Source organism: Apus apus, chromosome 23, assembly GCF_020740795.1.
Source record: "Apus apus isolate bApuApu2 chromosome 23, bApuApu2.pri.cur, whole genome shotgun sequence".
NCBI classification, from domain to species: Eukaryota; Metazoa; Chordata; class Aves; order Apodiformes; family Apodidae; genus Apus; species Apus apus.
The window spans coordinates 1,866,716-1,879,843 of record NC_067304.1 but is presented as its reverse complement, the minus strand read 5'-3'; the positions used below and the strand labels follow the sequence as shown (position 1 = coordinate 1,879,843).

The following is a 13,128-nucleotide window of genomic DNA, read 5'->3' as shown; positions in this document are numbered from 1 at the left end:
ACACCACCATGGACCACAGCACAACTTCCCTCAAATGGCAACAAGAACTTCACAACAACCCTCAGGAGACCTCAGTGGTTTCCCTTGACTCTCAAACCTTCTGCACCCTACGTGTGTCCTCAGGAGTACCTAACATGTTTAATTTGGGGGGGCTTGAGCCACAGCACTTGGATAGGAAAGGAGATACATCCTGAAGGATCCAAGTGCTCCCTTGCTACAAATGGCAGAAATGACAGGGAGAAGTGCCAGCTCAGGGCAGGAGGTGGGATGAAGTTGTGCACGTTGCTAAAAGCCAGGCTGACCTATCACTGGATCTGGGGACAGGAAATACTGAAGATAGCTAAAATCTACAGACCCATCTCCAGCTCCGATTGCAGACCTAGGTATGAAGGTCAATGCAGGGAGCTCAGTAGATGAAAGATCCATTACCCACAACTGACCTGCAGCTCATCTGTGGAAGCCAACCACATGCAGCCACAACCCATCTCACTCCCAGGACGACACACAGGAGCTCCAACCCAGAAACAGAGGAGCTGGGCTGGGAGATGACAACTCATATCCACCCACAGCAACACCAGCGTGTCTGCCAGCGTCCACACCCCCACTCCTCAACCCCACTCAGCGAATGGAGCAGGACACAAAGGGCTGACAAAACAGCAGAGCTTTGTGCCACCACAGACACATCCTCTGCTCCTGCTAGAAGCTCCTCAACTCCATCAGCACATGAACAAATGGGATGAACACCAGAGGCTCTTGTTAATCAGCACAGATAACCCAGCCCTCCTGACCGAGTCCTTCAGCAGCTTATTCTGCCTTAAGACTTTCCTTCACCCACTTCTCAAGCCACCTCTAATTAAACACAGGCACGCAGCTCCTGAACAATGCCTGAGGGGAAACACAAGAGGAATCACAAAGCCATCAGCCCAGGCCACTTCCCACTTCTCTCCCTGCCCTTTCTGCAGACACCTTGCCTGATGGGACACCCCCAGAAACCAGGACCCGTGTCCTCCAAGAGCATTTGCCATTTCATAGTAAACCAGCAGCACGAGGCCAACGTAAGCTTGTTATTAGCAAGGAGCAGAATCTGGGCCATCTGATGCTTTCAACTTACTTATTAATTCAGCTGCAGCTGGTAAAAGCACAATTCTAAAACCAAAACAAGATGTGTGAATTCCAGTATCTGGTTCCCCGTCTAATCCACTCAAATTGCTTTCTGCTGCAGTGCAGCTCATTAAATGGCTCTCTTTATAAATCCACTTTCCCCAGAAGTCTCATTAGCCTAATTAATATGATGCATATAGAGCACTTAACCCTTCCAGGAGACTCGTCTGAACCAAAGTCTGGCTTCACCTGGCAGCTGAAGCAATCCAGAAGGCATGGCCAGAGCCAGCACGTGGAAACCAACTCATTACTCCAAAGCAACCATGGGAGAATCATCCCCCACCACATCCCACCACACCTCCAGCTCTCTGGAATGAATAGATAATGGAAAGGAGACAGGGAACAACCTCCCATCTCCAATAAAGCTGAGTCAGAGCTCTTCTGGAACAGCCACCAATGGCCCTGTTGGCCATAACACAAGTCAAAGCACGTCCAAAAAGTGAGAGAGAACCCAAGGCCTGAGACCCACACCCGGGTAACCACCTGAGCAGTGAACCAGCTCCTCAAAACCACCTCCTTGAGTTGGGTTACGCTCCCAGATCCCACATCTCCTGGTGGCATCAACCACCCAGCCAAGTCAGAGGTTCAAAACACACCTCCCATTCTGACTACCAGCCCCAAACCCTCTGTACAACAATTATACCCCAGATTGAGAGGTCACAGCACAACAGAACATGAAACACATTGCAAAAATACAAATTTTAACTACATACACCAGCTTCTGGAACAAAAGGCCTCTCAAGAGTCTTCCCTCCCCAGTTCCCTCCCCTCACGACCAGCAAGATCTACAATTGTTCCCGTTTACAATAAGCAGCTTCATGTAAACACACCAACATCCCATCAACACATGGGTAGCTCTGCCTGGTCATTGGCCTGACTCTCCCCGCCAACATCAACAAATAATGTCCCATGTTAATTAAAAGCAGCGTTAATTCAAGCAGTTCATGAGGTCAAAATAACAGCTCTAGCTTGCCAAGCTGAAAACCTGTCCTTTTCCCCACACACCTTGCCCCAGGCAGGCCGAGAAACCTCCTGTTCAGCAACAGGAACCCCCAAAACAAACCCAGAAGCCAAACCCAAGAGTTTGCTCCTTCTTTCCCACCCCTGGAGCAGCACGTTCACCAAAGCCAACACATTAGTAAGTCAGTAAGGTGGAAACAAACCAACGAATAAGAAGGCGAATGACAAAAATCATCTGGTTTCACATCACAATTCAGTTCAACCTCACCAACCCCCTTACCTGCTGGAGGGATTTACACAGCTCGTTGCCCCAGGAACAAGCACCTTGCAGAGCACAACGGTGGCATCCTTTGGGTGACAGGCACCTGCAGCCTAGCCAGAATCCTGCAGGCCAGCGCTAGGATCCTTCTCCACAGCAGCTTAAAAAGGATGTCAAGGCAACCAGGGCAAGCTTGAATTTCTCAAGGTGTCTTCAATCTGCACGTCACATTCATTCTACCAGCCCAGCACAGCACAAACACCAGAGGTTTCTGAAGCCAACGATGAAGCAGCGTCACCTTCCTCTCCCCGCCGTCCAACGAGCCCCGACGTTTCCTGCAGCAACCGTGGAGTTGTAACTCCTGCACGGGACCAGCTTTCCACAGCTCAGGAGCCCCCGAGACAGGAGAATGCAGCAATTACAGCACACCACTTTTTTTTTTTTTCGGGTCGCCTCCGTTATTACTCTTTTTTTGGCCTCCATTACATTTTTTTTTTCTCCTCTCACTACAACGGGGAGGCGACTGCAAGCGGGACATGCAGCCGGACCCGGGACGCGAGCAGGGTGCATGCACATCCGAGACGTGTGGAACCATTTGGCTTCCAAACTGGTCAAAATAAGGCACTGAAACACCACGCAAAGGTTTTAAATTACCAACTCTAGCTGTCAGGAACTCTTCATCCATCCAGCACTAACCCCAGCAGTGCTGAAAAGCACCCGGAGGTGGAGGAGCTCCTGGTGCGTGTCAGGAAAGGTTTTATTAACAGCATTTAAAACACTTTTAAAGGACTCTCTTTCTTTTGGCAATTTGGTGCCAAGGTGATTGGTTTTGTGTTTTTTTTTTTTTTATATAAGTTCAAAAGCAACTTTCAAACTCTGGTCTTCGAAATTAAAAGCCAACCAAACAAAAAAAAGAACGACAAATAAATAATCGAAACTAAAGCCAAACGCTTTGGGTGAACGAAATAAATCAGGAACATAAAATTCAGGAAACTCCAGCTCTTCCAACCAGCGAAGCCCCAGATGTCTACACCGTTCTGAGATGCAGGGTGGTGGGTTCCCTGCTTCTTGGATGCCAGCATCAGCACGGCTTCCCCGTCAAGGTGAGGAGTGAAAAGCAGCAAAGTGACCCCCACATCGTCACCGCGAGCAAAGTGTAGGGGGTGAGGGGAGGTCACAGCCAGCAAAATCAAACTAGATTTTCTTCTGGTTTTGGTACAACAGGCTCGGTCAAGGCCAAAGTGTCGGTTCTCCCTGCTTCTTGGCTCAAGACCCAACAAACCAGCAGCTCAAAGGTTGAGCAGCAGCAGCAAGGAGCCCCCTCGGGCCGCACGCACCGGGGCTCAAACGTTTGTCGTCAATTCACTCCCAGGCAGAAAAACCATTTTTCCTCAAAAGAAACAATTTATTTAGAATGAAACAAAATCAGCTCAACTGTGAGCGCATGTTTTGAGTGACAGCTACTTTCAAGCTGTGTGAGCCATAAAAAGGGTATTCCTTTACTTTTCCAGCAATCTTGTGTACACAGCACAAAGCAAAGAGGTCATTTTTTTTTCCACTTAAAACACGGGCATTGGCATCACAATAGCAGATACACAACTTTTTTTTTTTTTTAAAGCTGCCATTTTAGTAAAATGCACAAATACTAAACAGATAAGCTTTCTTCCATCAAGGGGCCCATGGAAATTCCACATAAGCCACAGCTTCTCTTCCCAAAGGTCCATTAGAGCTTGGGATGCCATGTTGGTTGTCTTCTGCAGTCCCACCAGCGTCGCTTGCAGGAGGAAAGAAAATGTTATTTCAATACAAATGCAGACAACACATTTTGGTTTGCTTTGCTTTTCCCCCTCCCTACACTATACAGATGAACATAAAGAGCTCCAAAGGCCTTTCTGAATATTCTCCTTGGACTTCCAAAAGCACCAATACCACCCTTGGGCACCAAACCTTGAAATGAAATCACCTTCTAGGTATAACAAGTAGTGCTTCTTTTTTTTTGGACCAAGGTTTAACCAGGCTTACAGTACTGATGATTATTCAACTTTCAGTAACAGTTCATGGGACGCATGAAAATCATTAACCGTGAGAAAAACCAACTGAATTCCTGATAATTCAGTTGACTCCCCTCAGAGACTATTTCCTGAAGGCAACTTAGCAACAAAAAGGTGAAATGTAGTGTTCCACGTCTCTCTTTTGCTCTCATTTTGCATCGCTCTAACAGCAGCCAACTCCAATCTTAAAGGTCAAATCAAAGACACACGGAAAAGAACTCTTAGCAATGGTTACTCTTCAAGTCATACTTCTCATCCACCATTTTCACACAATCAAAACTGCATGAAGTTGAATATTCCATTCACCATTCTCCGAACCAGACAGGTCGGCTCGAAGCCTAATACCAAAACAAAGATCACCTCATCATTCAGATTATAAATCACTGGGATAGCTCTCCTTGGGTGCTATCTGCAGGAAGCAATTGAAAAAAAGGGGGGAGACAAAGGGGAAAGAACCCCAAAAGCTCTCCAGTCTCATGGCAAACATCTCTTCCACTCTTGTTTCTGCTCAACAGGAACACAGCAGACTCCCCAGGAGTGCTGCCCTCAACACTGTTTTGTTTTCTTTTTTTCTTAAAGCCAGGAATGACAATTTCCCAAGCCATTTTTTTTTTTTTTTTTTTCCCTGAGTCCTCCAGAGTTTTGAAAACCTGCCTTGGCCATTTCCATCCCCTCCTCTTTGTTAATACTTAAGGCCTTTCACCTCAGTCACCATCAACCAGGTGGTTCCTCAAACCAAGGTAAGGAATCAAAAACTCTCTTCTCCACCCGCCATGGGGGGCTGAGCAAGTTGTCACCAAAAACATTTCAATGTAACAAAAAAATAATTAAAAAAAAAAAAAAGGAGAGAGGGTAAGATTTATCTGCCTGGCACATCGAGCCCTCCTCTCTTTAGGATGCTTACAAGGTATTTGTAACCCAGGAGCTTGAAGCTTCTGGAGTTGAGGGTAAACTTAATGTTCACACCCCTGCCCCTGTGAGCGGACTGGGCCGGCAGCCAAGGAAGTTGCATCAAGTATCCAATTAAAACAACACAACTGAAAACTGAAAAAAAAAAAAAAAGTATGAGTCATTTGAGGTTCTTTCCCCAAAGCATAAAGCACGACTGTGAAATGATGAAGGAAAAGGACATCCTTTCCCCCCTCCCCACCCCCAGTTCAACAACCTCGTGAAATCTCAGAACATCAGCTGCACAAAACTGTCGAGAAACCCTGAAAAACCAGAGAGCTCCAACCTGCTACATCTGCTTTGCTCTACACAGAGGTGGTACCACACAGGGGACATCTCCTCGCCTTCAAGACAACTTTTAGTGGACATTTACTCCAGGGGTGCAGTCTCCAGAGCCTCTGAGCAAAGCCCAGCCCTGATGTCCGCACGTGAGTTTAAGTGCCAGCAAAAAAAAACAAACCACCCTCAATGTTGCCAGTCAAGTATGGTTTGACATTAAGAACCCTCAAAGGGTGTTTAAAATCCTTGCTTACAAAACAGAGCAGCAACCACAAAGAAACCAGACTTCAAGAAGCAGGTATTCCATGAAATAAGGAACCAGAAAACCTGGCCTGCTCCTTCTTGCCCTCCAGGGCAGCACAAGTTGGACTCACCAAGGCCCACGGCAGGTGTCACCACTGCTGTTTGACAGGGGAAAATGGAATTGCACCAGGATACTCCTTCCATTCCCAAAGGATTCTCCCACTGAGTTGGCTTTAACAGCTGACACCAAGTTTTATGGGGTTTAAAAACCCAGGTGCCTACTGTGCATCAGCAAAACAAACACTGTCCTCAGCCAGAAGTGTTGGACACCACCAACCTTCGTGCTTCTTTTGCTTTTTGGTTTAGGGCAAATTTGAAGGATTCCTCAGTGGTTCAAGTGTTTTTTTTTTCCTTTCCAACTCTGTGCTTGCAAGTGACCCGTGCCAGATGCAAGAGGAAAACTCACTCCAAGTGTGAGCAGCACCTCCAGGGGGTTGGCAGCAGTGTTGATCACCCGCTGAGACATAACAGACACCTGCTAGAATTCCAACATTCTTTGCAATCAGTGGTAAATACGTTGCAGCTTTTCAAACAGAAGAGTTCTTGGTGTCATTTGGAAACCTCCTCGTTGTTAATAGTAAGCTGAACAGCTGGATTCTGCCATCTATTACATTCACACTGAAGGACAACAACCCAGAAATCCTGGATTTTCCCCTCAAACATTGAAGAGCATTAAATGAGGTTTGACCATTTCCATTTCGAAAGCAGCTATAAAATCAGAACCTGTTTCCAAGATCTGCTGCCACACTGAAGCTCTCAGCTCCCTGGGATCCTACTCCTTCCATCAAGGAAAGGAAACCAAACCCCACTGAACCCAAAAGCACTCTCTGACAAGTGGCTCAGGAAAGTGGTAGTAGAGAAATCAGTCTCGAGCACGTGCAGTCACACTTCAGAGCTGCTGTGCCCATCAAATACATTCAAATCATTTCCTCCTTCACCTACATTCCCCATTTTGACCTCAATTTTTGGGACAGAAATCAACTTGTCTTTAACAACTGCCCCAGGAACAGAGTGGAGGATTGAGTCTCACCCAAGTCTCTGAACACGTGGTTAAGTGCAAGGCTACATTCTGGGTTTAAGTGCAAAGTTACTTTTTGGGGGGGGCCTGCAGAGAGATACAGTCAGATTTACACTTCAGCTGAGAAGCTGCAACATCCTTTGGGTTGTTAAAACAACAGGGATTTAGATCCCTTCTTCCCTCCTCATGCCTGGATTAGCAAGGTGGCCAAGACAGCTGGAGAACAGCACCCCATGAGTGGGGAAACCAGAGAAAAAGGAACTAAGCTCTTTGAAAAAAAAAGCAAACTGTTCTCTTCCTAGAATCCCAGGAACAAAAGCTCAAAGCTCAGCATCTTGGAGAGCTTTTAATCCTTTCCCAAGATGCTAAAAACCACTTGACTCCAGATGCCTTTCAAGAGATAATAAACCTCATGTAATGCCCACTTCACTGTACCTGAAAAGTCCCCAGCAGTTCCTTGCTATTAACAAAGAGGTAAAAAGTTAATGAGAACTTGCATGTAATTAAATGATCACAGAATTAAAACCATCTCTGGAGAGAAGCACACTTGCCCAGTGGAACCAGACCCCACTGTACCAGCAACTCTTTGAAAGACAAGAAATTAAAAGGTAGGCAAAACCCCAAAAACACAATAAAGTTCTTCTGAAAGCACCTCCTGGTTTTCCTGCACACCAGAGTAAGCACAAGACATTCATGGTTTGTAACAAAGTCCTCAGCTATTTACCAAAACATTGTCACTGCTACAAACCCAAAAAAAAAAGTGCAGATATGGGATACAACAGAACTGGGAGGGGGGGAGGGAAATACACCTGTTAAAAAAAAATATAATAAAAAGCCAACTTTCAGTGCATGCATTTAGGAAGGGCTGGAGGAGAATTCTACCAACCACCCAAGACAAGGAATTCCATGTTCTGCAGTGTACCCGAGGAGCAGGTGCTGCTCACCTGAAAAGACACCAAACCCTGAGCCATGCAACTCCCAGGGAAAACCTGCAGGCTCCTGAGGGATCAGGAATTTCCAGGACCCGAACCACCAGTTGACACCAGTTAGGCTGTGGTTTTCCATTTCGACTATTTGAGTGCTTTCAATCTGGTCTTTTTAGGTTTTCTGGAACTCTTACTGAGGATGAGCTATTCAACTTGCTTTAAAATACAATGAAATGAAAAAAGGACACGAATCAAAACGAAGAAGGTGGGAGTTTCTTCCCACTTTCTTCCCCTCCCTCCCCCCCAGTTTGTTATTTTTTTCTCTCTTTTCTAGTTGTTTTTTTTTTTTGTAAATCAAAGCAGGCCTTGCCTCCCTGCATCCCCACTGATGAGGGATTCTCAAAACATTCCTAGTCACACTAACCAACCTTTCTGGCTTCTAACTTGATAGAAAAATGTAATAACAGGAACAAAAATAAAATAATAGATGGGGGGGGGGGAGGGGGAAATAAATCACCTAGAAACAAAGATCTAATTTAAAAATTAACAACAGGGCTGGCTAAGGCTGTATCCCATAGCACCTGGCACACGCTGGAGGGGCTGTGTGGAGGAGTAGGAAGGGTTGGGGATAGAGAAGATCAGGGCCTTAGGAGGCCCCACGGACAATGATCATGACCAGATAGTCGTCCTCTGATTTGGCCAGAGCCTTGGCCGTGGAGTCCAGGAACTGCTGGGAGAAATCGCAGGGCGGGAAGGCGTGCAGGACCCCGCTGTTCTCCTTGTCTTTGTTCCCCCCCACGGGGAGGCTGATCACCCCAGCAGCCTGCTTTTGCTTTAGATAGGACACCAGGTTCCTGAGGGGCCTCTGGGTGGAGGTGGCGGGCTCGGCGGCCGCCGCGCGGTTCTCCGACGCTCCGGGCACTGCCAAGAGGATGGCGTAGCCGTTGGGACCCGCCACCTTGATGCGACGGTTGACCTCGTCCAGCTTGGGCTGGTCCAGACGAAGCCGTTGGGTGATCTTGAGCTGAGCTACTTTCCCCCCAGTCGCTCCTTCCACCAGGAGGCTGCTGGCCACACCCAGGTCCCCCTGCAGCAGGTGCATGTTGGACGGGAAGTTGCTGTTCTTCAGCAGGAGCATCCCCTGCCAAGCCAAACACAGCTTGGGGGCTCCCCCGGCCTGCGCCCCTCCGTCCTGCTGCTGTTTCTGAGGAGGAGGTTTGAGGCGGGAGCCTCCACCACCTCCCTCTGGAGCACGCTCGTCCTTTTTGGCTGGACTCTTGCCCTCCAGGGCAGCGGCCGCCGCCACCGCGCGATGTTTCCGCTCCCGTTCGGCGGAATTCTTGCGGTCGCGCTTTTCGTTCTGTCCCCTTTCCAGGCTCCCCCTACGAGATTCCCGGACAGGGGAAGGTCTCTCCAACAGGAGCAAACGAGAGGAGGAACGTTCGGGGTCACTACTGTAACGTTCCCTCCCTCCCAGGAGCTCGGGGCTGCGGTCGGGGGGAGAGGTTGTGGTTAAACAGTGGCGCTTCCGCGAGGACGAGGAGCGCTCGCTGTCCGGAGAGCGCTCCAAGTGCCGGCCTCCATCCTCCACCAGCCTCCTTTTCCTAGGCTGATCCCTACTGCCACTGCCCAACTCCCTCTCCCCTCGGTCCCTTTCCAAGGACCAACCGTCCCGACGGCGTTCCAGGCTTTCCAGTGGGTCGTAGGCAGCTGCACGATTACTCCTATCCCGGACAGGAGGTGGGGGGGGAACCCACTCCGCCTCGGGATAAAGGTCTCTGTTGTGATCTCTATAGAGCAACGGTGGCGTCCTGTCCCGGGCCCCCCGAAGAGGATCAGGGGGGGCTCCCCGGTGAGCCCCAAAAGCAGCAGCCTCCGCCACCAGCTCGTAATGAGCAGGAGGTGGCAAGGGCAGAGGCTGCAGGTAGGGCTGCTGGTACCGATGCTCCGTGTCGGCAAAGTCCACGCGGAGGCGACGATCCGGCCCCCCCCAGAGGGAAGCCACGCATGTGGGTACAGGCAGCCTGGGCTGCATCCAGGCTCTCGTACTGGATATAGGCCCAGGAATCCCCTTTCCGGTAATCGATGGTGCGGATGGTGCCAAACCGATCAAACTCCCTGGCCAGGGCAGCCAGGGGCACCCAGGGCCCGAGGCCCCCCACCCACAGCCGGGTGGTCGGAGTGGCTTTACCGTACCCGATCTTGATGGGGTTCCTCAGGAGCACCTTTCCTGACATGGCCAGTTTGGCCCGGTGAGCCATGTCCAGGTTCTCAAACTTAAGAAACCCATAGGTGCTGGTCTGTCCCCGCCCGGGCCTTTTGATGTCCACCTCGGTGATCACCCCAAAGCGATCGAAAGCTCGGCGTAAATCCGACTCGCTGACCGTGATGTCCAGGTTCCCCAGGAACAAGGTCCGGTTGGCTCTCTGGTCATCCTCGGGGCTGATCTCCTCCTCCCCCGTGCTTCCAGCAGCTCCGCCTCCTCCACGGAACCCCCCGGCAGCCGCCACCCCCGCCACCCTCTCCAGCCCGTAGGCCGGTCGCACCCGCGCTTCGTAGAACCCTCCGTAATCCCTCTCCCTCTCCAGCTCCCTGGGAAGAGGGGGAGGAGGAGGCAAACGGCCCAGGGCCAACTGCTGCAGCCGGTAGTCCCGGTACCCCAGGGCCCCGCCGCTGCCGGCGGGGGACAGGGCCCGTTGTGCCGCCCCCGCCGGGGGATGCCGCACCGCCGCGGCCGCCGCCGCCGCCACCCCGATGGCCGCGGTGCCGTAGGGAGATTCCTTGTCCAGCAGGGCCGGGGAACGGCTGCTCCGCCGCCGGCTGCTCCCTCCGCCGCTCCCGAGATAAACGGCTTCGATTTTTAACGGGCGGTCGTAAAGGACCAAGCGCCCGCGGGCGTGTTTGGCGGCCCGGGCGTCCTCCGGCCGGCGGAAGTTAACGAAGGCCACTCGCTCGTCGGCGGCGCCGGTGCCGGGCGGGAGGCGGCTGATCTTCACGCTGACGTCCCCGAAGCGTTTGAACTCGTGGAACAGCCCGTCCTCCACCGCCTCGTCGCTCAGCGCCGAGCCCAGCTCGCTGATCTTCAACGTCTTGTACTCCCCGCCGCCCGGATCGGAGGAGGAAGAAGAAGAGGACGGGGCCGCCGCCGGTGCCCGGGACTCACCGGCAGCGCCGCGGCCGCTGCTGCCCCGGGAGGCCTCCCCGGGCTTGGCGCTGCCGTAGCCGTGCCGCCCGCCGCCCGCCGCCGCCGCCTTGTCCGAGTGCGGCCCGCGCCGGCTGCTCCCGCTGTTGCTCTCGTTAGAAGCCGCCGCCGCCGCCGCCGCTTTCCCGCCGCTGCCGTTGGCGCCACCGGAGCCGCTCGGCTTCTTGCTGCTCCGCTCGCCCCGCGCCGACGAGGAGGAAGACGCGGAATCTTCGCCGCCGCCGCCCCGCGAACGCTTGGCCTTGGCCGGGGAGCGCTCCTTGCCCTTCATGGCGGCGGGACCCCCGGCCCGGCCCCGCTCCCGGCCCGGCCTCCCCGCCCGCCCCGCCGCGCTCACGCACCCGCCGCCATCTTGGAAGCCGCGGCGGCCGCCGGCCCCGCCCCCTCGGCGCCCATTGGCTGCTCAGCCCCGGCCCGGCGCTCTGATTGGCCGCCGGGAGCGTCACCCTCCCCCCCCCACACACCCCCCCACCTGCCGGCCGGAAGTGCCGCCCCCTTCCCTCACGCTGCCCTTTCCGATTGGTCCGACGGGCTGTCCTTCCGCCCGCCGGCCTCGCGCGCCGGGAAAAGCCCCCCTCCTCCATCCCCCCCGGGTCCCCCTCGCTCATCGGGCGCGGGCGCGGCCCTCGGGCTGGGGACCCGCTCCTGCCGATCGTGGCCGCTCAACCTGGGGGCGAGTTCCCCGCTCAGTGGCCATCGGGGCCGCCTTGCCCCTTCCTCCTGATTGGCTCGCGTACCTGCCAGTCATCGCTGCGGCCCCGCCCCGCCCGCAGCGTCCCTCGCGAGCTGCTCTTGCCCCGCCCCTTTCCTTATTGGCCACTCGTCCCTCCCCTGCTCTGCTCTGATTGGCTCACGCTCCCGTCACTCCTGAAGAAGCGCGGGCTGCGACCCCCCCCGCTCCCCTCCTCGCTTCTCATTGGGCGAGAAAAATCTCCCCAGGCACCTGATTGGATGCAGCCACCGCGCCTGAGGATAGGCTGAAGCGAAGATCAGTCATGCGAGCCCTGGCTCTGATTGGCCGCAGCGGCGAAGGGGGCGGGCCCTGGGCGGAGCTGGCGCTGCGGCGGCGGCGTCGGGCTCAGACCGCGCCGGGCTGCGGCGCGGGGCGGTCGGGAGGCCTGGGCGCTGTTTCCTGCCCCTCTCCTCAGCCCGCGGGGACATCAGTCACGATAGAAACACCACCGGGGGGGGGGTTCCCCTTCGCCGGAGGGGCAAAGGAGTCGAGCGGCTCGCGGTCGGTGCCTGCAGTCGGTGCCTGCCGTGCTCGCCAGCCCTCCGCGTGTTTCCGCGGCAGGAAATCCCCTGAGGCGCCTCCCCGGGGGTTTGGGGGAGCCCCGGGGGGCTGGTTCTGCCCTAGGGGTGTGGGAGCCCGAGGGGGAGCCGGGCTGGGTCTGTCCCACCTCCCCCCCCCCCCCCCCCACTGCCCCGTTCCAGCCTTCAGACCTTTCACTACATTCCGCGTGGAAAGCCTCACAGCAAAAAACGTTAGTTCAGCCGGTGTGTTTTGGGGAGCTTGCCAGGGGTGGGGGAAGCAGAGCTCTGGTTTCCGTCTTCCTCTGAGGTCCAGGTCTGTGGCCCCAGCCCCCGTGTTTTGTGAGCATCCCCCTCCCTCAAGTCCTGCCGTGTGGCTCCCCCATATTCTTGCTCCTTTCCCCCCCCCCCCTTTATCTCCCTGTGTGTGACAAAAAAGAAGGAGCAAAAAGGTTCAAAGGGTGAGAAAGCTGTGGCAGGGATGCACTCTCCACCTGACTGTTTTATAAAGCCTTCCCCCCAAACCCCTAATTTCACCCTCCCCCGGGCTGTGCTGGAGAATGATCTCTTTCTTCTTTCAAAACACACAGAAATCCAGCAGTACCTGAGGAGAAAAAAACCAAAGGAAACCCAACCCTGCAACCACACTGCAGCAGGAGGGACTCGACTGATGCTACAGCCCCCCTGAGCCTCCTCTGAAGTGGTTTGAAAGGAGAGCAAAAAGCACCATGTTCCCTCTCAGTGAGATGTCCCTGCCTCTCTGTGTCACC

At 53.5% G+C, this 13,128-nt stretch overlaps 1 protein-coding gene across 1 annotated transcript; it reads right to left on the bottom strand.

Annotated features, from left to right (window-relative positions):
- Positions 1-3,759: 3,759 nt before the first annotated feature.
- Positions 3,760-11,387, bottom strand: RBM15 (RNA binding motif protein 15). Its single transcript, XM_051639172.1, is given in 3 exon segments — positions 3,760-4,154; positions 7,924-9,895; positions 9,897-11,387. Coding segments are annotated over 2 exon segments (2,826 nt in total). The 5' UTR covers positions 11,379-11,387; the 3' UTR covers positions 3,760-4,154; positions 7,924-8,551.
- Between the last annotated feature and the right edge of the window lie 1,741 nt (positions 11,388-13,128).